At 36.2% G+C, this 23,588-nt stretch overlaps 1 protein-coding gene across 7 annotated transcripts in view; it reads left to right on the top strand.

Moving 5' to 3' along the window:
• The window catches only part of Scai (suppressor of cancer cell invasion), a 155,581-nt gene extending 143,604 nt beyond the window's left edge, over positions 1–11,977 (top strand). For 5 of the 7 annotated variants that reach the window (XM_015497726.2, XM_048813052.1, XM_048813055.1 and 2 more), the window contains 3 exons: positions 2,557–2,730; positions 2,927–3,027; positions 10,350–11,977. In XM_015497726.2, coding sequence (XP_015353212.2) covers positions 2,557–2,730; positions 2,927–3,027; positions 10,350–10,496 — 422 coding nt within the window. In that variant the 3' untranslated portion in view covers positions 10,497–11,977. Of the gene's footprint in view, positions 1–2,556; positions 2,731–2,926; positions 3,028–10,324 lie in introns of those variants that run through there. The other 2 variants (XM_048813053.1, XR_007351182.1) reach the window with 2 other exon arrangements.
• Positions 11,978–23,588: the final 11,611 nt, after the last annotated feature.

Genomic DNA, 23,588 nt, shown 5'->3' on the forward strand with positions numbered 1-23,588 from the left:
GCGTTCAGTCCCCAGTGCTGCAAAAATACAAAAATAAAACAAAAAAGAGTTATATGGTCAAAGGGGTTAATACCAACACTGTTTATCTGAAACAATTTATTATGTAGAGGAGGAAAAAAAATGCAGATTCTGAACATAGACTGAATTTGAATCCCCGCCCAGCCGCTTAATTGCTATGTGACCTTGTAAACTTACTCAGCCATTCTGTACCTCAGCATCTTCATCTTTCAAATGGAAATAATAATAGTACTTATAATGCTAATAATGGGATAATACTAGATATTCAGCATGTACTATTATTATCATTAGTGTGCTTAGTGTAATAAATGTCCTTAATACTTTTTCTTTAGGACCTTGTCCTTGTCTATAAGGCTTAGATCTCAGTTACATTAAATAAATTATTCAATTACATAGACAAATTCAAAATTCTGTTGTGACAAACATTTAGGATTTATCCAGTGACATTATTGCTACTCATTCTACAAAGGGTGCTTGTCCTTCGCCTAGGCACTAAGTCGAAGATAGGTAAGCCTACAGCCCTTATTAGCCAAGGCTTAGCTTATTCATTCAACAGTTATTCAGCCTGTATTTATCAGGCATTGTGTTAGGCTCTGGGAGTGGACTCTGGCCTTGTACACATGGTCACATTTCTCGCAGAGCCACAGTCTAGAAGATAGAGAACCTAACAGGCAAGTGCCTAAGTGCTCTGTGTGTTTCGTAGGTGGTGTCTAAAGTGATGTCCAAAAAAAAAACAACTTGATGTCAAGGGCATGCAGACTTACATGGGGATGAGAAATGATAGAACAAGAGTGTGTGGTGGTCCTGGGATAGGAGGGCTCTTCTAGCTAAAGGGTACAGTTTGGGATATTGCAACTGAATGATGAAAAATCTCCTAAAACTTGTTTAGTAATTTGAATGGAGGACTGTGGGTGTAATAGAAATTTTAAACAGAGGAATAGCATGCAAGAGCAGTCAGTCAGCCCGCAGAGGATGAGTTGGAGAGGGGCACTGAAGGGAATAGGGAGATGGTGGGGGCCAGAGCGTGGGCAACTGCCTAGGTTGCTGGCATCAAAGACTCTAAGCCCATCAAACCAACAAAACTGTGATGAACTTGTTGTGGGAGGACGGAAGAACAGGGAGGAGGAGTAGACTTTAGGTCTCTGGCTCAGTGCTGGAGGAGTAATGAGAATTGAGGAGAAGCCTATTTGTGGAAAACTAAAGGGAGAGGGACTTGCTTAAAATTGCTGACATGTTGAGTTTGAGATGTCGTTGACAGTTACTTTGAATGTAGGAGACTAGAGTGACAACATCCTATCAAAATGTAGAGCAAGTCACATATTTCATTGTAATTCATTGTAAATGTCTGGTGCCTACATTTTTAAAAATAAAAAGAAACAGGTGAAATGGCTGTTAACAATATGTCTCTTTGTACTTTCACTTGACTTTGAAATCTGGGGTGTCTCAGTGGGTCTGAACTTGGAGCAGTCTCATTTTTTTTTATACATTTATTTTTTAGAAGTAGATGGACACAATACCTTAATTTTGTTTATTTATTTTGATGTGGTGTTGAAGATCGAACCCAGGGCCTCACACGTGCTAGACGAGCACTCTACCGCTAAGCCACAATCCCAGCCCCGAGCGGTCACATTTTTAAAAAATATTTTTTTTAGTTATAGTTGGGCACAATACTTTTATTTGTTTATTTTTATGTGGTGATGAGGATCAAACCCAGAGCCTTACACGTGCTAGGCAAGTACTCTACCGCTGAGCCACAACCCCAGCCCCTGGAGCAGTCATATTTTAAGTGTTCATTAGCTACCACAGGACAGCATGGTATTGGCTCTAAGGAATTCTGTCTGGGCCACATGAAGAGAATATAAATCAATAGGCATATAAATGGCTACTAAAATAACAGAAGTTGGTGCTATCAGCAGTAAGGCCAAAGTAGGAGACTGTTGATATTTAAGGGTTAATCAGAGAAAGTGCAACTAACAAAGGAGAATGAAAATGATTGGTAATTCATAGTACTTACCTGAGAATTCTATCTTGGATAGCCCATCAAGATAATCTATCCAGGCTTGGTGGTGCATACCTGTAATCCCAGCAATATGGGTGGCTGAAGCAGGAGGACCAAAAGTTTAAGGTCAGCCTCAGCAATGTAGCAAGGCCCTAAACTTAAGTAAGACTCTCAAAATAAAATTTAAAAAAGGGCTGAGGATGTGGCTCGCTTGTTAAGTGCCTCTGGGTTCAATCCTCCAACCTCCCCCAATAAAAGATTATCTTGGCCACATTTGGATTAAATTTGTTAGTTGGGGTTAAAAAGTAGTAAGGGATATGTTTATTTGTTTACTAGACTCTTATTTTAATTTGTTCAGCAGAAGACAACATGCTTGGTGTGTGTTTTTTGTAAATTTATGCAGAATTTGCTGATTTGAATTACGTTTTAATGATTTAGCCTTAATTTTATACATTATCAGTATACTAAAATGTTCCTCATGTATGTTTTAACCTTTTGCAAAACTGTTGTCTATATATGTAACATGTTTGTTATTGCAGATCAATCTCAACGAGGTAGCCTGTTCACTCTCTTTTTGAACAATCCTCTCATGGCCTTCCTATTTGTCTCTGGATTGTCAAGCATGCGTAGAGGCCTATGGGAAAAGTGTCAAGAATATCTTCGAAAAATCAACCGTGATATTGCCCAGCTACTGACCCATTCACGTTCAATAGGTACCCTACTAATCTAACTGCACACTTAACAGAATGTTCTGTAATGGGTTAAAATGCTTACTTATTTTAAATTGTTTTAACTTTTAAAGGTATTTGTCCTTGGCAGGAAAGTCAAGAAGGCTTTCCTGAAGTTTCTTCCCCTTTGAAATGTAGTTGTGTAAGCCTCCTTCTACTGTCACCTTTGTCCTCTTTGCAGATCAGGCATTTCTGCAGTTTTTTGGAGATGAATTTCTTCGTTTACTTCTCACAAGATTTATCTTTTGTTCAGCCACCATGAGGATGCACAAGATTTTTCGGGTAGGCAAAGAATATTAATTTACCATTTTCACCAATTTTACCATTTTAGTTATTTAAGAATCATGTATTATATTTTGCTTATATTAAATAAAGTTTAAATAGATAAAAAATAATGTTTAGAAATGAATATGTAAAGTATAAAGATTAATGATATCAAGACACATTTGAATACCTACCTTCCTAATTAAGACCATCTTCATTACCTTTGAAATCCTCTCTAGGTCCTCTGATCCTCCTATCTCCTTTGCAAATGCAACTGACATGCTGAATTTTATGGTTAAATTTGCTTCACTTTATAATTTTGTCACATGTATTTGTGGGATTTTTTTGTTTTGTTTTGTTTTGCAGTACTGAGGACTGAAACCAGGGACACCATATTGTTAAGCTACATCCTCAGCCCTGTTTTCTATTTTATATTATGATACAGGGTCTGGCTGAGTTGCTTAGGCTGGCTTGAATTTGTGGTCCTCCTACCTTAGCCTCACAAGTACCTAGGATTTAGAGGTCTTGCACCATAGTGCCCAACTTATGTTTGTATTTCTGCACAAGATATTGATGGATACATATTGGTTTTTTTCCTTCAGTTATATTCTTTTTCTTTTTAATATTTATTTTTTAGTTGTATTTGGACACAATACCTTTATTTTACTTACTCATTTTTATATGGTGCTAAGGATCAAACCCAGGGCCCCACACATGCTAGGCCAGCGCTCTACCGCTGAGCCACGACCCCAGCCTACTCCTTCAGTTAAATTCTTGAGATTGAGCCATATTGATGACTCCAGCTTTCTTTCACTTGTTTTGGCTATATAATATAAGGCATTATTTGACTATATGTCATAAATTATTTATCCATTCTATTGATAATGGATATGTGGATTATTGCCAGATATTATTATTACGTAAACAATGCCACTATGGAATTCTTATGTCAGTTTCCTGGTGCACATATGTAAGATTTTCTCTGGAGAATATACCTAATGGCAGCCTTGCAAAGTCAGAGGATGTATGCATATTTAGGTTTATCAAACCATTTTCCAAAGTCAGTTCGTGTTCACACTCACACAAGCAGTGTGTAAGAGTTGCTATTACTCTGAGTCAGTGTGTAAGAGCTGCTATTACTCTGAGTCTTCCTTGCCAGTACTTGTTGAACTCATACTTTACATTTTATGTGAATCTCATATGTACAGAATCATAAGTTATTGTGGTTTAATTTTCTTCTCTAGGTTTACTGTCAAGGTTGAACTACTTCTCCTAAATGTTATTCTGTGTTCCTGTTTGTAAGAAATGTACTCAAGTCTTTTGCTTGACTTGATAGTTCATTTCACACTGTTTCTTTTTGTGTATTCCTGTACCTACACATTATTCCTTGAGGTTTTTAAAATGTTAGCCAGCCAGGCATGGTGGCACACACCTGTAATCCCAGTGACTCAGGAGACTGAGAAAGAAGGAATTCAAGTTGGAGGCCAACTTCAGCAACTTAGTGAGACCCTCAGCAACTTGGTGAGACCCTGTCTCAAAATGAAAAACAAAAAGGACTAGGGATATAGCTCAGTGGTAAAATGGTTCTGGGTTAGATCCCCAGTACTAAAAAAAATTAAATTAAACGTTGATAATTATATTTTCACTTCTAGAAGTAACATTTGGTTCCTTGTTTTCTTTTTTTTTCCCTCCTTTTTTTATTTATTTACTTTTATTTTGTCGTAATGAGGATTGAACCCAAGGGTGCTTTACCACTGAGCAAGCTCTTTTTATTTTTTACTTTGGGACAGGGTCTCACAAGTTGCTTAGGGCCTTGCCAAATTGCTTAGGCTGGCTTTGAATTAGTGATCCTCCTGCCTCAGCCTCATTTGGTTTCTTTTTCCAAATATTCCTGAACATTTTAAAAAGTCTTTTGCAACTTTCAGTTTCGAAATACTTTTTTAAATTTTATTATACAGTAAACAGTCATATATGTACCCTATAGGATCTATAGTTATTTTGATATGTTTGCATTCCATTTACTTTTCCCTCTTTCTGTTCACCAGTACATCTTTTTTTATGCATTTTGAAGTAAATCGTGGCCATCCCTAGACTTTCCTATCAACATTCCATCATGTATTTACATGTTCACAGTCTTTATTGAAAGTTTATATATAGGAAAATGCATACAACTAAGTATGTGATCGGGTGAGTTTGAGGAGGACATACCCTGTGTGACCCAGACCTCTATCAAGTTACACAGCGTAGCATCGTTCTAGAAAGTCCCCTGCATACCCCTTTCTGGTCAGTCCACAACCCAGTCATATTTAAACAGTCATCTGTTGATGAACACATGGGCAGTTTTAAATTATTGGCTATTATAAATAAAACTGCTTTTCCTTATAAATAAAAAGGCTTGTGTATGTTTTTATACAGACATGTGTTTTGACCATGTTTCTTTGTTCATGGAGCTGGCATGTGTTTAATTTTTTTAAGAAACTACCAGACCTTGAAGTGTTTGTACCATTTTATACTCCGGCCGACAGTATATGGAAGTTGCTCTGTATCCTCAACAACGTTTGGTGTTTCAGACTTTTAACTGGTGGGTATGTAGGGATAGCTCAGTGTAGTTTTCAGTTTGCATTTCTCTAGTCAATGTTGACATTGAACATCTTTTCATGAGTTTATTTTGTCTCATTCTGTGACTTGAAGAATCTGAAAAAACAAAAAACTAAATAATTTTTTTTTCATTTGTAGTTTGTGTTTTTGTGTATTAGCCAAGCATTCTTTGCCTGTCTTGAGGTTACAAAGATTTTCTCTTATCTTTTTTCCTAGGATTCTCATAGTTTTAGCTTTTACATTTAGGTCTACAGTCTATTTTGAATTAAGTTTTGCTTCCAATGTGAGGTAAAAGTTAAAATCTATTTATTTGTTTGTTTGTTTTTGTAGTGCTGGAGATTGGACCCAAGGGCACTCTACCACTGACTTACATCTCCAGTCTTTTTTATCTTTTTTAAAACATTTTGAGACAGCATCTTGCCAAATTTTCAGGACTGACCTTGAACTTAAAACCCTCCTATCTCAGTGTTCTTATTTGCTGGGATTATACCCATATGCCACCAATCCCAGCTTAAAGTTTAATTTTTTATTTGGATATTGCAAATGTTCTAGTACCATTTATTGAAAAGATTATGTTTCACATACAGTGTAGTTATGCTACAACAGTGTATTCCCATGTGCTTCCTCTCATCATCTGTACTGCTACTGACCATCTGCCTTTTACATATAATATATACTGTGAGATACTGTGACTATCATAACATTTAACAATTGTCTTTTTAAAAAATCTTAATGAGGAAGAAGACTTTTTGTTTGATTTGGTTTGGTACCAAGGATTGAACCCAGGGGCACTTAACCACTGAACCACTTCCCCAACCCTTTTTTGCATTTTATTTTAGAGGCAGGGTCTCACTAAGTTGCTTAGGGTCTCACTAAGTTACTGAAGCAGGTTTTGAACTTGTGATACTCCTGCCTCAGCCTTCCAAGCCTTTGGGATTACAGGTATCAACCACCGCACCTGGCGAGGAAGAAAATTTTCAAATATGTGCCATTTCTGACACTCTGTATTTCTGTGTATACATTATTTTTCATCTGGTAGCATTTTTCTTAAATATCAAATTTCCTTCATGTTTCTTATATTATAAGTATGGTGTTAATGAATTCTCTTCTTACTTATTTACCTGAAAATAGTCTCATTCCGACTTTTTTTTTAAACTCTCAATTATTGAGAAATGTGTTGTTTTATATCCAGTGTTTGTTCATGTTCTGGATACTTTCTTCTTTTTTATATCTGATTTAATTCCTATATGGTCAGAGCATATATTCTGCCATTTGAATTCTAAATTTATTAAGACTTGTTTAATTCAGTGTGTATTCTATCATTATAAATATTCTGAGGATGCTTGAAATGATGGTATGTGCTAGTGCTTTTGGATGAAGTGTTCCATAAGTATCTGTTAGATCCCATTGGTTTATAATGTGGTTCAAGTTCCTTATACTCTTTCTGATTAAGTCTACTTGTATAGTAATTATTGCAATGTGTAATGTGTCTTTTCATTTTCCTCTGGCTGATTTTAAGATTTCCTCTCCATATTGTTTTCTGGTCATTTAATTAGGATGCACTTGAGTGGTTTTCTTGGTTGTTGTCATTGCTTTTCTGCATGGGATTCATCAAGCATCTTGAATGTCTGGTTTATAACTAAAAGAGTTTTTGGCTATTTTTTTGGCCACTACCTCTTCACATACTTTTTCTTCCATCCTCTTCTCTTTCTGGGATGTCAAGTACACATACGTCATATAACTTAACATTGTTCCATAGGCCACTGATGTGTCCCTTCCCTTCCTTTGCTTTTCCTTCCATTTCTTCTTATCCCACCCCTTTTTCCCTGTGTTTCACTGTGCATCGTTTCTTTGCTACGTCTTTAAGATCTCTGATCTTTCTTTTGCAGTGTTGAATCTATTAACTCTGTCCAGTTAGTTTTTCATTTCAGATATTAGGTCTTTTCATCTCTAGAAGTTGTGATTGACACTTTTTAATATCTTCATTTCTCTTATTTGATTTCATTTTTTTGACTGTGAAAGTCCTTATCTGCTAGTCACATGTTCCATCATTATAAAGTTAGAAATACTTATTTCTCTAAGTTTTTAAGCTCATTTTTAAGCTCTCATTATAGCTGGGTGCGTGGTGCACACTTGTGTTCGCAGTGACTTGGGAGGCTGAAGTGGCATGATGGCAAATTCAAAGCCAGCCTCAGCTGTTGAGTGAGGTCCTGAGCCAACTTAGTAAAAACCTGTTTCAAAAAACAAAGAGGACTGGGGTTGTGGCTCAGTGGTTAAGCAGGGTCTGCTTACATTGTTTTCCCCACTGGTTGTAGGTCTTGTATACCTGGTTCTTTATACATCTACAAATTTTGTAATATAGCACAGAAAATAGACACTGTGAATTTATTCATTCATTTTGTGTGACTAGGAATTGACCCAGGGACACTTTACTCCTGAGCTACATCCCCAGTTCTTTTTATTTTTTAATTTTTACATAAATTTTTTGTACTGAGGATTTAACCCAGGGGTGCTTTATTGCTGAGCCACATCCCTAACCCTTTGTATATTTTATTTTGAGATAGGATCTTGCTACATTTCTGAGGCTGACCTTGAATGTGCCATGCTCCCACCTCATCCTCCCTGTCTCTAGGATTACAGGCGAGCATCATCACAGCTGGCTGAACATTGTGAATTTTGTGATATTGAATTCTGGATTTTGTTGTCTTCCTTTAAAATTTATTGGAGAAATTTGGTGTGGTGGTACACACCTGTAATCTCTATGACTCAGGAGGATGAGGAAGGAGGATTACAAGTTCAAGGCCAGCCTCAGCAACTTAGTGAGTTGCTTAGGAAGGCCCCAAGTACTATAGTGAGACCCTGTCTCAAAATATTAAATAAAGGGCTAGGAATGTGGTTCAGTGGTTAGGTGCTCCTGGGTTCAATGCCCAGTACCCAAATAAATAAATAGATAAATAGACTATTTAGACTTTATTCTGGCAGGAATTATTTTAGTTGTGAATTTCTTTCATCTTTTGCAGCTACTATTAAGTTTTTACAGGTGGATTTAGAGTAGACTTCTTAGGCCTAACAGGCATCATTCTTTTTTTTCCTTTTTTTTTTTAACTATTTTTTTAAATTTTTTAATTTGTTCTTTTTAGTTATACATGACAATAGAAGGTATTTTGACATATCATACACACATGGAGTATAACTTCCCATTTTGGGGGTTTTACATGATGTGGAGTTATACGAGATGTGTATTTATATATAAACATAGGAAGGTTTGGTCCAATTCATTCTACTGTCTTTCCCATTCCATTCCTCCTCCCTTCCCCCCACTGTCTTCTAGAGGCATCATTCTTTTGGGGTCTCGTTATACATTAGCAAATATTTTGTACTCTGAAGGATGTTTAGTAACTCAGACATCATCTTGCTGTGAGCTGAAAGAATTGTTTAACTTATTGTCCTGTAGCAGTTCTTGACTTTTTTGTTTTCTTTTTAAAGTTTTGAAGCATTACAATTTTCTATTCTTCATATTATTTGTGTAGTAAAGTAATGTTGGCTTTGTCATGTTATGAGTAAATCCTGTAAGGAGAGAGAGAGAGAAGTGACATTTAATATGTGAATTGTCACGTGAGATACTTGAAACAGTAGTCACTTATTTCTTTAGGAAATTGTAAATATGTGGCAGAAGTATAGTCTGTAGAATTACCAAGTGAAGAAAACTTCCAAGCAAGAATTACCTGATTCTTGAAATGGTCTTTTTGCTTCCATGTCAAGCTTTTTCAGTTTTATTTCTTTTCTGCCTGCTTTTTTTCCCCCCCATTTTTCTTCACCTTTGTATATATCTGCTTATCTCCTTTCTTCACTCCTTTTCCTTTCTTGATTTTTTTTTTTTTTTGAGAAAAAGGAAAAAGAAAGTTTATTGCTTTGCTAGCAAAGGAGAAACACAGAGGAATCCTATCCCAAAGGCGTGATTCTGCCCATCATCAGGAAAAGCAATTTTCACTCCCTTTTCTAGTATCTTAAAAATCTCATCCAATTTTCATTGCATCAATATTTATTTTTATGAGGAGTACATCAATGTTTACTTACACTGATTAAATCTATCTTCTAAGATACAGCCCTGAATTTTCAAATTCTGGTTATGGGGCAGTTCTAATCTATTTTGCCCTATTATCTCAAACAAAATACACTTAAAACCTGAAGCTTTATACTGACCCCAAATTATATCCTCCTGTATCTCCCTTTTTCTCTCAGTAGCTCCCACCCCTCTGTCAAGTCATCCATTTCTGAAATCTTATTTTTGACTTCTCCCTCTCCTATAATTAGTTACCAAGGCCCATTAAGGTTACTTAATGAGTGTTTCTCTTGTCTTTTCCCATTTTGATTTCCTGTCATCTATCTATTCATCCATTGAACAAAAATTTGTTGAAATTCTATATGTGCTAGGATTTTCCCCTCAGCAAGAAGGAAAGACAGTTTCCATATGACATAGAGCATCGTGCCTAGCAACCCATTCTTCAGCAAACGTTTTTGAAAAAACCAAGTAAATATATTGTTAAATCATGTGAAGTTATAATTTTTAGAGTTCTAAATGGTCAAATGCTAGTAATTCAATATGTTCAACAAACATATTTCTAGAAATAATCATACCATAGAGAAAAACAAATATCAGGCTACTTCTTAATACTGTATACCTTTTGCATATAATTTTCTTCTAATAAATAAAAAGCTTGACTTTTCTCTTTGCCTACCAGGAAACACGAAATTATCCAGAATCATATCCACAACTGCCAAGAGATGAAACAGTGGAGAATCCTCATCTCCAGAAGCACATTTTGGAATTAGCATCCATTCTGGATGTTCGAAATGTCTTCTTTGAAAATACCGTAGATGACTATTAAAACCATCTTGTTGAAACAATTTTTCATTTTCCACAGATTTTAAATGGTGCAGTTTTCTAATGTGATGACAGACACATAGTGTGTTACTTAGTTTTTATTTTTTAATTTAGGACCACCATTTTAAAAGCAAACAAAAATAAAATGTTCAGACTTTTAGGGTAACTGTTTTAAAATGCAATCTTTCAAGTCTTTTAGAAAATCAATTAATCTTGTAATTTTTATGTTTTGGTTTTGATGTATGGATACTTACTCAAATAGTCACTGTTCTCACTCTGAGAAGAGTAAATCATTTATTTTTGTATAATGAGAAAAATCCAACTCCTGTACCTGGACCTTAAATGTCCAGATTTAAAAAACATATAATTATTCATAATGATGAAACTGGCCAGCATGGACTACTAAAAATCAAGATAAGAGTCCTTCCATAATATTTCTTTTCATTCCAAGTTAATAGGTAGAAAAATATATGATTTTTTGAAGCATGATTAAGACAGTTCTTGAAATCATTGAATTCTTTTAAATACTGTCAAATTTTCAGAAATGGTATAGGATTGATTTTCCTCTGAAAGCTGCGTCTTTGACTTGAGATAATATTACTTGGAATATCTGAGTACTGTGTTGTTAAGAGATTTTTTTTTTTTTTACATATTTTGATTTCTTTGTAGTCTTTGAATGCTGGAAATGAAAGGGAAAACAGCTTTTAAACATTTCAGTCAAAAAATCAGGTTGTTCATTTCATAATACAAGTCTCCAGTTGGAATTGTATTTAAATACTTAGTTCATGAGCTCATGTTTAAAAACTGAGGGCTGTGGTTGTGGCTCAGTGACAGTTTCTAATTTCTTTGTATAGTTCAAATGTATGAAACTTCAAAGTCAGAGATACTATTATTTTTAGTGGGGTAACTGGTTGTTTATGAAAATTAAACTATAAATTGATTTTTGCATTGAAATTTTAGAAATAAGATTTGTATAAACTCCTTGTATTTAGTTACATTATATTCATGCAAATGTTTTATTCTTATTTTAAATGGGACTCAACGTATAATGTAAAATTTTTGTGTTTTCATTCCTTTCATCCCCTCATAATTTCACCAGCACTAGCTGTGAAGGTTTTTTTCTCTTCCTTTGATTATGCAGTATTTATATTAAGAAATCTGTAAATCAAAAGACCTTCTTCCTAATTCTCTGTAAGGTTTCACAGTCTACCTCTGGCTGTCCCAGGGGAAATTAGTGATTGCTTTTCATACCTTTTTCCTATGTCCATAGGGAAGTTTTACTGTAATATTTTTAACTTGTTTTTCATTTTTGGCCAATAATTTTGGGCCTAAATTTCCCCATACCTGCTCCACTTTGCTGATTTTTCCATGTGAAGTCTTAATGTGATTGTTCTTCGGTTTAGGGACTTCAGGGTGCTTTGTTTACCTTTTTGTTCTTTCAAGCAGTATTTCAGAATGCTTGGGTAAAGTTATCTTAGAATGTGATTTCTTTGGCTGGTGTGTTGTTTTTCATTTTCAGGTAGACCGCTTTCCTTTTGTTCCTGTACCTTAATATATGTCATAGAATTCCTTTCATAAGTGTTTACCTGAACCATAGCAGTAGACTGTCATGAGTTGACTGGCCTCTTGTTCCAAATCCCCTGAACTTCTATACCACTTATATTTCTACCAACACACATTTTCCTGATTCTCTAGTGTTTAAAATAATTTTCATTGTCCTGAGCCCTATCCTCACCAGCTAAGTATAAGGAATACTGGTCTGAGAACCAGGAGATCTTAGTTCTGATCCTAACTTTCCCATAACTGGCATTATGCCCTTTGACAAATGTGTTCATGTCTCTTCCTTTTACCAATCTCCCCCATCTCCCCCATACAATGGAGGGGGTGACCCAAGGTCCTTTGCAGCTCCGTGACTCTACCATTTGGATTCTTGGTTCCAAAAATATTGATTTCCCTACCCTCACTACCAGGGAAAAATGCTTTGTTTTTAGCACACACAGCATTCTTTTCTAGATCATATTTATTGAAACTCTGTTCAAGAAAAAACCTGGATTCCAGTTAGCTATTTTAGAGACCAGTTTGGAGAGAGACTGTCTTGAAGAAAGTAGCTGTCATGATTAGAAACCTGTCCACCTTAGGAAGCACAACAGGGATTTAGATAATGACATGGCCCTTTAAGCTAATAGTAATGTAATTCCTTACTGGTAGGCAGAGATCTAAATTGGTATGAAGGGATCTTGAATCTTTAAGGAGAGCAAAACTGCCATAGAAAATTCTAAGCTATTGTTTCATTCATGCCTTCATGAAAATTGTATATTATGCAACCAGATTTATTATACATTCCAGATTTTCTTCTGGGCCCTGGCGAAACAATATCCTTTTTCTTCATGACATTCACATTCTCAGAGAAGTCAAGCAATAAACCTAAGTAAAATTTATGTTAGCAAGTGATAAGTAGGATGAAGAAAATTTATATCATGGGAAGGGAAATCTTTTGTTTGTTTATTGAGAGAATATCTGTGTTTAAAAGAGAGACTAGGGTAAGCATCATTTGAGAATGGGGCGTCCGTACAAACACTTCATATTCTGTCTTTACTTTTTATTATGGAAGTTTTATACAAGTGATTAATGATTCCTTCTTGTGCCCTCTGCCTGGCCTCTAAGTTTTAAAGCGTTAATCAAGGAAGAAGAAATGTAGAAGGACAATCACCTAATGGGCTCAGTGTGACAATGCCAGTGAATTTTATGTTTTAATTGCTTCCCACCTATCTTTATAAAAATCTTAAGCCCTATTTATTTAATTGTAGAAGTCATAAAAATTTAAATATTGGAACCAACAGCAGGGCAAAGCAATGGGAAACAACTTCCTTTCAAATTGCACAAACTCCCTGGCGATTCTGATACAGTCGCTAGTCTCTCTTAAAAATGATCTTAACAAATTAGCATAAAATTGCAAGCAGTCCAGTTATAAACAAAACAAAATGAAGCATAATGAAATTTTCTCTTTATCTGATTTTTTTCCCCTTAACCCAGGGGTGCTTTTACCACTGAGCTATATTCCCAGTCCTTTTTGTTTGTTGGTTTTTTATTTGTTTTTTATTTGAGACAGGGTCTCCCTAAGTTACTTAGGACCTCACTAAGTTGCTGAAGCTGGCCTTGAACTTGTGATCCTCCTGTCCCAGCCTCCCAAGCCCTGGGATTACAAGCATATGCCAACCACACCCAGCTTCTTTATCTGTATATTATTTCTCAAGTTGGTAAAGCAACCATCTTCCCTGTTTTATGGAAAAGAAAGCTGAAATCCAAAAAGCTTATCTGATTATTCATAATGATAGAACTAGAGTTCTCCTAGTCTCAGCCCATCTTCCCAATAGCTCAGACTCTTTTCTATAATGAACAAGAAAGTAGTTATTAGAGATTTATATTTTGACACAAAGGGTTTTGGTACTTTTTAAAAAAAAAACTGTATCAGACTTGAAACCAGTGAGTTAGTCAGTCCAAACAAATTTTTGTTTATTAATTATAAAAATCAGCTATTTTATCTTTGATTTCATCCAGGATGTACTATTTGTATGTTTGTGTTTTCCTCCCTAGAAAGTGGTGCTCTCAAAATCTCTCAAAGCACAGAATTCATTGTGTCCTTTATATTTTTACCAAGCTAAACCATTTTGAGAGTTTAGAAACAAAGTGCAATCCAATTCTGATATAGGATCTGATCCACCCTTCATTTGTGGCTATTGCCATTCATTTTCTTTGTGCAATAGAATTCCCTGACACAAATTACTTGGTAATTGTGCTCAATTTAATTAAAGTAAAGGGAAAAGTGACAAATCAAATTTGTACATCAATTATGGAGCTTTATATTCTTCTCCTAGTTTAATCTCTGACCTTTGTGATTTAATAATTTTATGTCTCTGAGGAGTGGTTGGGATCCAGTTCAAAAAAATCTTGTACTCAGTTATCCATGGAGACTTGTAATCAGCCTAATCTCCAGAGAACATTCTGGACTGGAAATATAGTAAGGTGCCAAGGTCTGCAAACTTGGCCACTGACAGTAATTCAGAATCACCCACCCACCCCATGTGAGTAAAATACTTGATATGAATATGAATGCTTTTAGTCTCCTGGTGATGTTTTGGGTGTTTATGTTCTTGTGTGTTTATCTGGAAAATATAGAGTATTTACGTTGAGGGCTCTATTTTGACTTATTTATTTGAAATTCTTATTTTTTATGGCATGTGTATATTTTTGTGATGCTAAATGCAATCCCTGTGTATACTTTTTGTACATACATGTACATATCTGTAAATATATTGGTATGCAATTATGTAGTATGTGTATATTATACACCCATACCCATTGTGGGCTGAATTTATTTAAGTTCTGTGAGGACATCCTAGTGGCATTGTTCGTGCTGCTGTAATTAGGTTGTGGCTGGATCTCATTCACAAGCCTCTATTTTGAGGGGCTTGTGTTGGGATAAAATGAGCTCATTTAGAGTTGAAATTAGGATATGAAGATCTTAACAGAAAGCTGGACATGCTTAGCTTTAAAATAATCTGTAAACTTCCACTTAAGTGGATGATAAATTAATGATATGACCCTAAAAAACATACATATGTGAACTGCAACACCAGCAGGTTCCTAAGTTGTATTACTCTTTTATTTGCTTGACCATATTTATCATTACTGAATAATAAACTGTTATGTTGGGAATTCATGTAGGGGCTATGGAAAAAATTTTACTTTGTCACTTTTTTAAATAGGTAAGAAATTGCCCTTTAAGTGAGGGAAATATGTTCCTATTTGTCATTTCAATACCTGACACTAAATTTTAAATTTATATTGTTTTCATTAATATGCCTCGTTCTATATGTCTCTCTGAGGCAAAAAGTGGGGGGCATTAGCTAAGGAAGGCCTAACCTAGGTGGGTAAGAGTTCATGAGGAACAGGAGGCTGTTAATCTGTATATTTGCAGCAGCTATGATTACTTTAGTCATGTCTTGGCATTTCTGACTATAGATTTTTCTTATTGGAATTGCATTTCAAAGATGAGTACGGTCATCTGAGAAAATGCTCCCAATGAATAGAATGCCTCCAGATGTATGGCTGAGTCTCCATGAGACCACTTGTGTTCTGCAATCTGACCATATATTCACACATGAAGTAGATCTCTTAAAATTAGGTGCATAGTATGATATAAAAACTTGGGCCTTCAAGCCTCTACCAAGGATGATAAGATTTGGGCCCATAAAATTATAGAAAATAAATGAAGTGCCAATTTGTGAATCTATGGGCTATTGCAGAGGGTCAATGTTGGCTTACTCCTGTCTTCATTTGATGTGTTTATTTGCATGAATGAATGTAAGAGATGTTTAATATACACTTGAATACATTCACTGCAGAAATTAAGTAGAAGTTATTTTTGCATGAAAAAATACAACTGCAAAGCAATGTTTGACCCCATTCACATTAGATTAAAGTTAGAAATTAGTTCGGGAGTCAGTTTTACCACCCCAAAGTGTTACATTTGCCTCCTTATCGTATTTTTAATTAAACATTCCCTATTCACAGCACTTTTCAATTATAGTATTAAGTTTAAAATACAATTATTATAGTCTTAAATATGAAAACATAATGATGTATTATTTCTGAGAAATCAGTGAAAATGCCCATAGACTCTAATGTTTTGCTGTTTTAGTAACCAAATAACTTTTTTGCAGTTGGAGAGTAATAGCAGAGCAAATAATACGCTACTTAAAATTCATGGAACTGTCTCAGGCTCAATGTGGACATTAATTTAAGAACAATGGCAATTAAAAAAAAAAGTGCTGTAGGTAAAACTGAAATTGCAGATAGCACCTCTGACCCCACAGTTATAAAGCCAGTAACTTTTCAGTTGAGTAAGACAGAGTTGCCAAGAAACCCAGGCCCTTTCCACATTCTCCTACACTTGTACACGTCGACACTCCGTACATACAGTGGGTACCCCTTAACTTTAAAAACAATCACAAAGTAAAAAGCGATTCACTTTTCTCAAACTAGAATTTCAAGATGTAATATTATACTATGTCCTAGCTTTACTGAGTTTTGTACACAAATACTTATTTAAACATGCCTTCTATTCTATTTAAGGGAAAATAATTGATGTGTGAATACAATTGACAGGAAGGGCATCAGGATGATACAGGAGATATGTGTTTGATCAGGTAAAGATAAATGTATCAAATTAAATATAACTAATTTGTTGGTGCCACAGAAATATTTTCTTTGGAATTCTGTAAATATGAAATATTTTCTAAAGCTAAAGTTAATATTTTCCCCTTTTTGGTTTGTTATAGGGAGCCGCTTCAGAAAACACTCTTAAGTCTGAATTCAAATCAATAAGAGCTTAGCTTTATTCACCTGGCCAGGGACTGTCACCCACCTATAGAGATGATGCTCTGTGGGAGAACAGCTCTTGTAACAGGTTTTTTTAATAGAAGGCAGCAAAATGGAGTCTTATGTCTATCTATGACTGTTCTTGCTTTATAATTGTCTTACCTCATTTATCAAAATCCTATATCTCTAATCTATATTTTTTACTAATCTATAACCTATAATTTACATTCTTATTAATTGCATTCATCAGTTCACACCACAGCATTCCCCACTGGTTTTATGGGACTAAATCAAATCATTGATATTCTAAGTTTCAGTTTTAACTAAGTTTACCAAGTCATAATGATATTTTTTTAAGGACCAGCAGTTTAATCTTTAGAATCGGGCTTCCTGTCTTTTTAGAGGTGTGTGCAGCGTGCATGTCTGAAAGTGAAACAGAACAGAAAGTAAAAATATTGTTTATTGTCAGGTGTCTTCAGGTGGATTTTTTGTCCGAGTTGTTTCATGGCAGTTGGAGTGGTCAAGGTAACTGGAAAGGGTCTGTGCCAGCAAGGCTCTAAGGTAGATGGATGATGGCTCCCGGCTGGAACGGCTGAGTGAGGGTCTCTCTTGGAACTGGCTGCCGGCCTGCCTTTGTTAAAGCCTGAGTCTTTTGGGACGCTTGCTGGAGAGCCTGTAAGGACTTAAGAAGTGAGGGGTTACTTATTTTAGTTAGTTTTTTATCTGGGAACCAGCAGGGGTGGTCTTTTAAATATTATAAACCTTTTATATAAGGGGGTATAAAAGGAAGGAGGTTGACCCAGTCTTTGTTAGGCTCCACCTTTAAGGGTCTTTTTTAGAATTTAATTTATCTTTTTTATTTTTCCTAAGCTCTAAAGTCAATATATAATATAAGTCCCATTTAATTTTAAAGACTTTAGATAAATTTTGAGTTATCTTAGCTATGAAAGCTGGTACCACAGAAATATTGGACCATATTGGACCCCATGGCTATTGGGAGGCCAAACCGGGCAACTATCTCCTTAAGTGTCCACATATATCAGTAAATATTTATAACCATACTGTCTAGGTTTTTCTTCAGTGAAGTTTATTTTTCATCTTTTTCCTGGTGTTTCTCTTTGTAGTCTGGTTCCTATAAATTGGCTTACCTTTGGGTTAGGATTTACTTGAGCCTGGCACCTGGAAGAAACTTATCTTGTTAATTGAGTTAACTTAGGGATATAAAAGTTTTTTTGTAACAATTTAGTTACCTATGTGTGTTTCTTGATATAATTGTTCAATTAATAGTTTTTCCAATGTCTCTGGAATCAAGATCTTTTTGTCCAGTAGAATCTTCCATCCATTTTGGTCCTCGTCACTCTTTTAAGGTTTTTCCTAGGATTTTTTTTTCCCCGTATACATGGGGGAAGTAGGTAACAAATGGTTAGGCAGCAGCACAGGCAAAATCCATAAAGTCCCCATTGGTTTTAAAGCCATCTGTTTAGTTGTTTTGTCGGCAAAGGAGTTCCTTTTTGTCTCTGTTGTCTCTGTTCTGGTGGCCTCTGCAATGTATGATAGCCACTTTTTCTGGTAAACAGAGGGCATTTAGCAAAGCTAGTATCTCCTTCAGCATTTTTGATATCTTTCTTTCCTGAAGTTAGTAGCCTTCTCTTTTTATAGAGAGCTCCATGTACGTGAACAGTAGCAAAACCATATCTTCTGTCAGTATAGACATTAACGGTCTTTCCTTTGCCGGGTCTGAGAACTTGGGTAAGTGCAATTACTTCTGTTTTTTTTGGGGCAGAAGTTTTATGTCCCAGAGGTTGAGCCCAGATAATTTCATTTAAAGTAATTATAGTTGCCCCCCACACCTGATTTAATTTTGGATGTAGCTGCTGCCATCAGAGTAGAGTCTCTTATCTGGGTGTGGCCAAGGTGTGTCTATCAGGTCCGGCCAGACATTCTGGAGTGACTCCAAGATTTCCTGCAGTTGTGCAGCGGCTCAGAGGGACCATCGTCAGGAAGCTGAGGTTTTTAGGAATTTTATTCTGGGCTAGTCTAGAAGAAGGGCCTGGTATTGGGTGACACAAGCATTGGAGAGCCAGCGCTCTCAAAGGGAAGGAACCAACACCTCTTCCATTTGACAGCGGGGAAACTCGGCCCTAGGGAGCGCTGGCTCATCTCGGTCGCACAGGGAGGAATCCCGGAACCCTAGACGCCGGACTCCCAGGCCGGGGCAGCCCGCCTCCGCTCCCACCCTGCCCCTTACAGCACCTGGCACCGCCCCCCGGCTTGGGTCCCGGGAAACCCCGGCAAGGCCGCTTTGAGGACACCAAGGCCACCGGGAGAATGGGGGCTGCTTGCGTCCCCGGGGCTGATTTTGACCTATAATGAGACACACAACAGACAAGGCGCTATAAAAAAACCAGTGAGCAGCTTCTCAACACTGCCCTGGACTGGGAAATATGTGCTGCATCCAGCCTTCCCTCATGTCCCCAGACTGTGGATCCACACAAACCAAGTTTCAACTTTCAAGCTTACCTTTCCCAGGAGAACTAAGTCACAGGTGCAAATCGCGAGTGCTCTCAATACTCAGTTTGCAGGTTTGGCAGGAGCCAATGGGGAGGGGACCTCAGAGGCCTTCCCCAGGTTGTCTCCTCAGAGGTCTTCCCCAGGTTGTCTCCAGCTCACTGGGTTCTCCTGGGTGTTTCTTAGTGTTTTCCTATTTATGAGAAGAGAAATATCTCTTTCACCCCGGACGAGCCCCCAGAATATTATGGGGAGCCGCTTCCGAAAACACTCTTAGGTCTGAATTCAAATCAGTGAGGGCTTAGCTTTTTCATCTGGCCAGGGATGTCACCAACCCAGAGACTGAAGCTCTGTGGGAGAACAGCTTTCATTTCAGTTTCTCAGAAATTGCTCTTGTAACAGTTTTTGTTTGTTTTTTTATAGAAGGCAGCAAAATGGAGTCTTAGGCCTATCTGTGACAGTTCTTGCTTTATCTCACTTATCAAAATCTTATATCTATAATCTATATTTTTTTTACTAATCTATAACCTATAACTTACATTCTTATTGATTGTATGTATCAGTTCACACCACAACAGATTCAGCGTAATACTGACTTGAGACTTCCATTTTGAAATTGTCACTTAATCACTAATTGAAGCACCATTTCTTAATTTTAAAATCATTCTATTGCTTTCTTTGTGGTTTTAAAAATTATTTTAAAAGTAGACTAGGCAGTGTGATTTTCTGAAACATTTGAATGGTAGATTCAGAGTTTTTTAATGAATATGTATATTACATTACACACTACAGATTCACTGAGTCAAGTCTAAATTTGGTCCTAGACAGACTATAAAGAGGGAGTGTTTTTCCTGTTTTAGTGGACAATTTCAGTCTATATCCTAAGACAATCATCTTTTCAGGTATAATATTGTTTAAAATGAAACATGGGTAACTTCAGGTTTCAGATTTTTGCTCTTCTCACAGGCTTATGGAGTGAACATTAATAGGCTGGGTTATTATATCACTTTCCCAGTGAGGGTAGAAACTATGGTTAGCCTTCTTACAGGTAGGCAGTGAAAGGTATTTACATGTTATATTTATCACTAATATTATTTTATCATCTGAAACTTGAGAATGCCCACTTGTCCCTGATTCAAAATTGAAGGTTTTTTTGTTTTGTTTTGTTTTGTTTGGTACTAGGGATTAAACCCAGGGGCACTTTACCACTGAGCCCTCTTTATTTTGAGACAGAGTCTTGCTAAGTTGCTGGGGCTGGCCTTAAATTTTGATCCTGCCTCAGCCTTCTGAGTCGCTGGCATTACAGGTATAAACATTATATCATAAATTGAATCATAAATTTTCTTTAAACACCAAATGAATATAAATAAGCATTGTAAAATCTGAAATGATTTATGGTAATCCCCAAGTATTTCTTAATCACAGAAATAACCACAGTATTTTTTCAAAAATTTATTCCCACCTTCCTGCATATGCTATTGATTTTTTTTTTTTTCTAAATTTAACATACCCAGTGTGATATGTTAAAAATCTGCAGGAAAACTGTGATTTTAGTGTTGTAGTGCAATAAGAATTTTTATTCCTGTTTCCTGAAGGATTCTCTTATTATATCATTAAAGTTACCTTCTAATAGTTCAGTAATATAATTTAGAACTTGATTTTCATGACTTTTTAGTTGTCTGGATGCATTCCTTTTACCACATAGACCCTACCACTAGCTTTCCAATTTTTTATTTTTAATAAACCTTGCTATTCAACTATCAAAGTGTCTTATGTTTTTCAGGATTCTTCCAGTTGAGGTAGTAGAGCTTAGATAATAAGAAACACAGATACAATGTCCTTACATTTTCATAGTAGAGCTTATTAGTGAAGGAATTTGTCCAACTAGGGTATCTTTATTTGTATAGCACCAGTATAAATAGGACTTGCATTCATCATTAAACCAGATTAAACAGTTATAGTTTTTTTAGTTTGCTGTAAAGAATATTATAATTTCAGGCCACTTATTTTCTATGAGCAGTTCCCATTGTAAAATTAAGTATCCTTTTTCTTTATTCAAAGCATTACTAAAGGTTAATTTAACCAAGTAGGAGAACAAGTTTTGTTTTTGTTTTCACAGAAAATAATGGTGAACCTATTGTCTACACTTTGAATATTAGGCAGAAATGCACTTGTTTAAATCATAGCAGAAATTACATTTGGAGGATATACTTAACTTGATTTTCTAGTGGTGTGAAATACTTTTTAAAAAATTGTGCTTGTCTGTAACTGAAATGTTATAGAATTGTAACACTATAAGGATTAGAGTTATATTAGCTCTCCTCAAGAGATTGAAGCACAATAATTGTCACGTAACAAACTTTATCCAAGTGCTGCTAATCTTATCGTGCAAATAATCAAGCTATTTGGTTGCCTATCTAGCTATTCACTGTAGTCCTTAAGAGTTAGTCTTGTTGTTCATTTGTATTAAAATTTGGGTATTGTAGGTTAATACTCTAGAACAAAATCCATCAACTCAGCTCTGTTAGAGGCAAATTGTTTGGATTCATTAGTTTTTAATGTGTGTTATTAGTAGAGTATATTTTGAAGGGGCTATTCACCAATGACTAAGGGGGAAATTATATTGTCAATATCATTTGACTTAAACATTTGTGGTGTTGTCAAGTCTTGTCTGATGGTGTTTCTAAATTGTTTAAGCCATATGTTCTCTGTAAACAAGGATTTTTGTTTTGTTTTGTTCATTTCCAGCAGCCTTTTTCTGCTTTGTCTGTTACAGTTAATACTTCATAGATTTTAGAAATTGAGAAGTTCTTAAAGCATTTGATTTTCTTGAGTTCACTTTTGGCTCTTGTATGATATGTGATTTGTCTAAAAGATAGCAAGCCTTTCACTACTTTACTAAATGAATTTCAAGTAAACACTGTGATTCTGCAGAGCAGATTCCATAGGCTTTCCCATGTTTTTTCCTTTCATACAGTGTCTACCACTTGGAGGGAGGGCACTTAAATATTAGAGGATGGAAAGTTAAACATTGTTGTTTTTATGTTTTATTAAATAACAGAATTACAGAGTATTTGATTTTTGTTGTCAGTGTATTAAAGAAATTTTTGCATTGATAAATGTTCTTTAGGAATGTGACTACATTCATCAGGTGTGAACTCTTGTAAATGAATTTTGTATCTTGAATCCACGTATATATTAAGTGTATCATCAATATAAAAATAAACATTATTTGCTTAAAGTTTTGTGTACTTCTTCAGTTTTGTTGATTATTTAAGTGCTAAACTGTTAGGGTTGCTTCTTTCAGATGACTCCTCAGATGCTTTGAACTATCTTAGGGTTGTGGATTCCGTGCTTATTTTAGTTTGTTGTTATCTCCTGCATCCTAATTTTTATTTTTCTGAGGCCTTTTCCTGGTGGTCAGAACTGGGACGAGGGCAAGGGTATTTAATTTTTTTTTTTTTTTTTTTTGAGCCAGGTGATTGGCACATACCTGTAATTCCAGGGAGGGCTGAGACAGGATTGCAGGTTGGGAGGCAGCCTCAGCAATTTAGAAGGCTGTAATCAATTAGTGAGACCCTGCCTCAAAATAAATTTTTAAAATGTGCTGGGGATGTAGTTTCGTGGTAAACTACCCTTGGGTTCAAACCCCTGTTCCAGAAATCAATCCATCGATCAATTAATCAATCTGTTGGAACTTGCACTGGTGTTGGGTCTGGGCCAGGACCAAAGTTCCTTAAACGTGCAGCGTCTAATTCGGCTTTGAGGAATCTGGAGACCTGCCTTAGGGTACTAAATTCGTAGTGACTTTCAACAAGGCAGTTTTTATGCTTTGGGCTTTTATCCTCTGATATAAAGAGGCAGCCCATTGGTGAATAGTCACCGCCCTGTAAATAACAAGCCGTATATCAGAGTGATGCACACTAGGGGAAGGTTCTGAAACCTTTTGGTTGTACATCCTGTGTGTGCTGGGTTGTGACATAAAACGTACAATCGACGGGATGTCGAGACGCTAAAGTTAGAAGAAGGGTCACAAAGCGCAAGGCGCAGTTTTAGTTTCTGCGGCACAGGTTTTCCAGACTGCCTACTTGCGGCTGCATAGGGGGTTAGCGGGACCGGGGCGCAGACTGGCGACCGGCCGCGCCGCGTGGCCAACGCCGGGGGGTCTGTCCAGCAGGGCCCGTGGCACCGACTGCACGGGGCTCCT

The sequence above is a fragment of the Marmota marmota genome, unplaced genomic scaffold, assembly GCF_001458135.2.
Source record: "Marmota marmota marmota unplaced genomic scaffold, marMar, whole genome shotgun sequence".
Taxonomy (NCBI): Eukaryota; Metazoa; Chordata; class Mammalia; order Rodentia; family Sciuridae; genus Marmota; species Marmota marmota.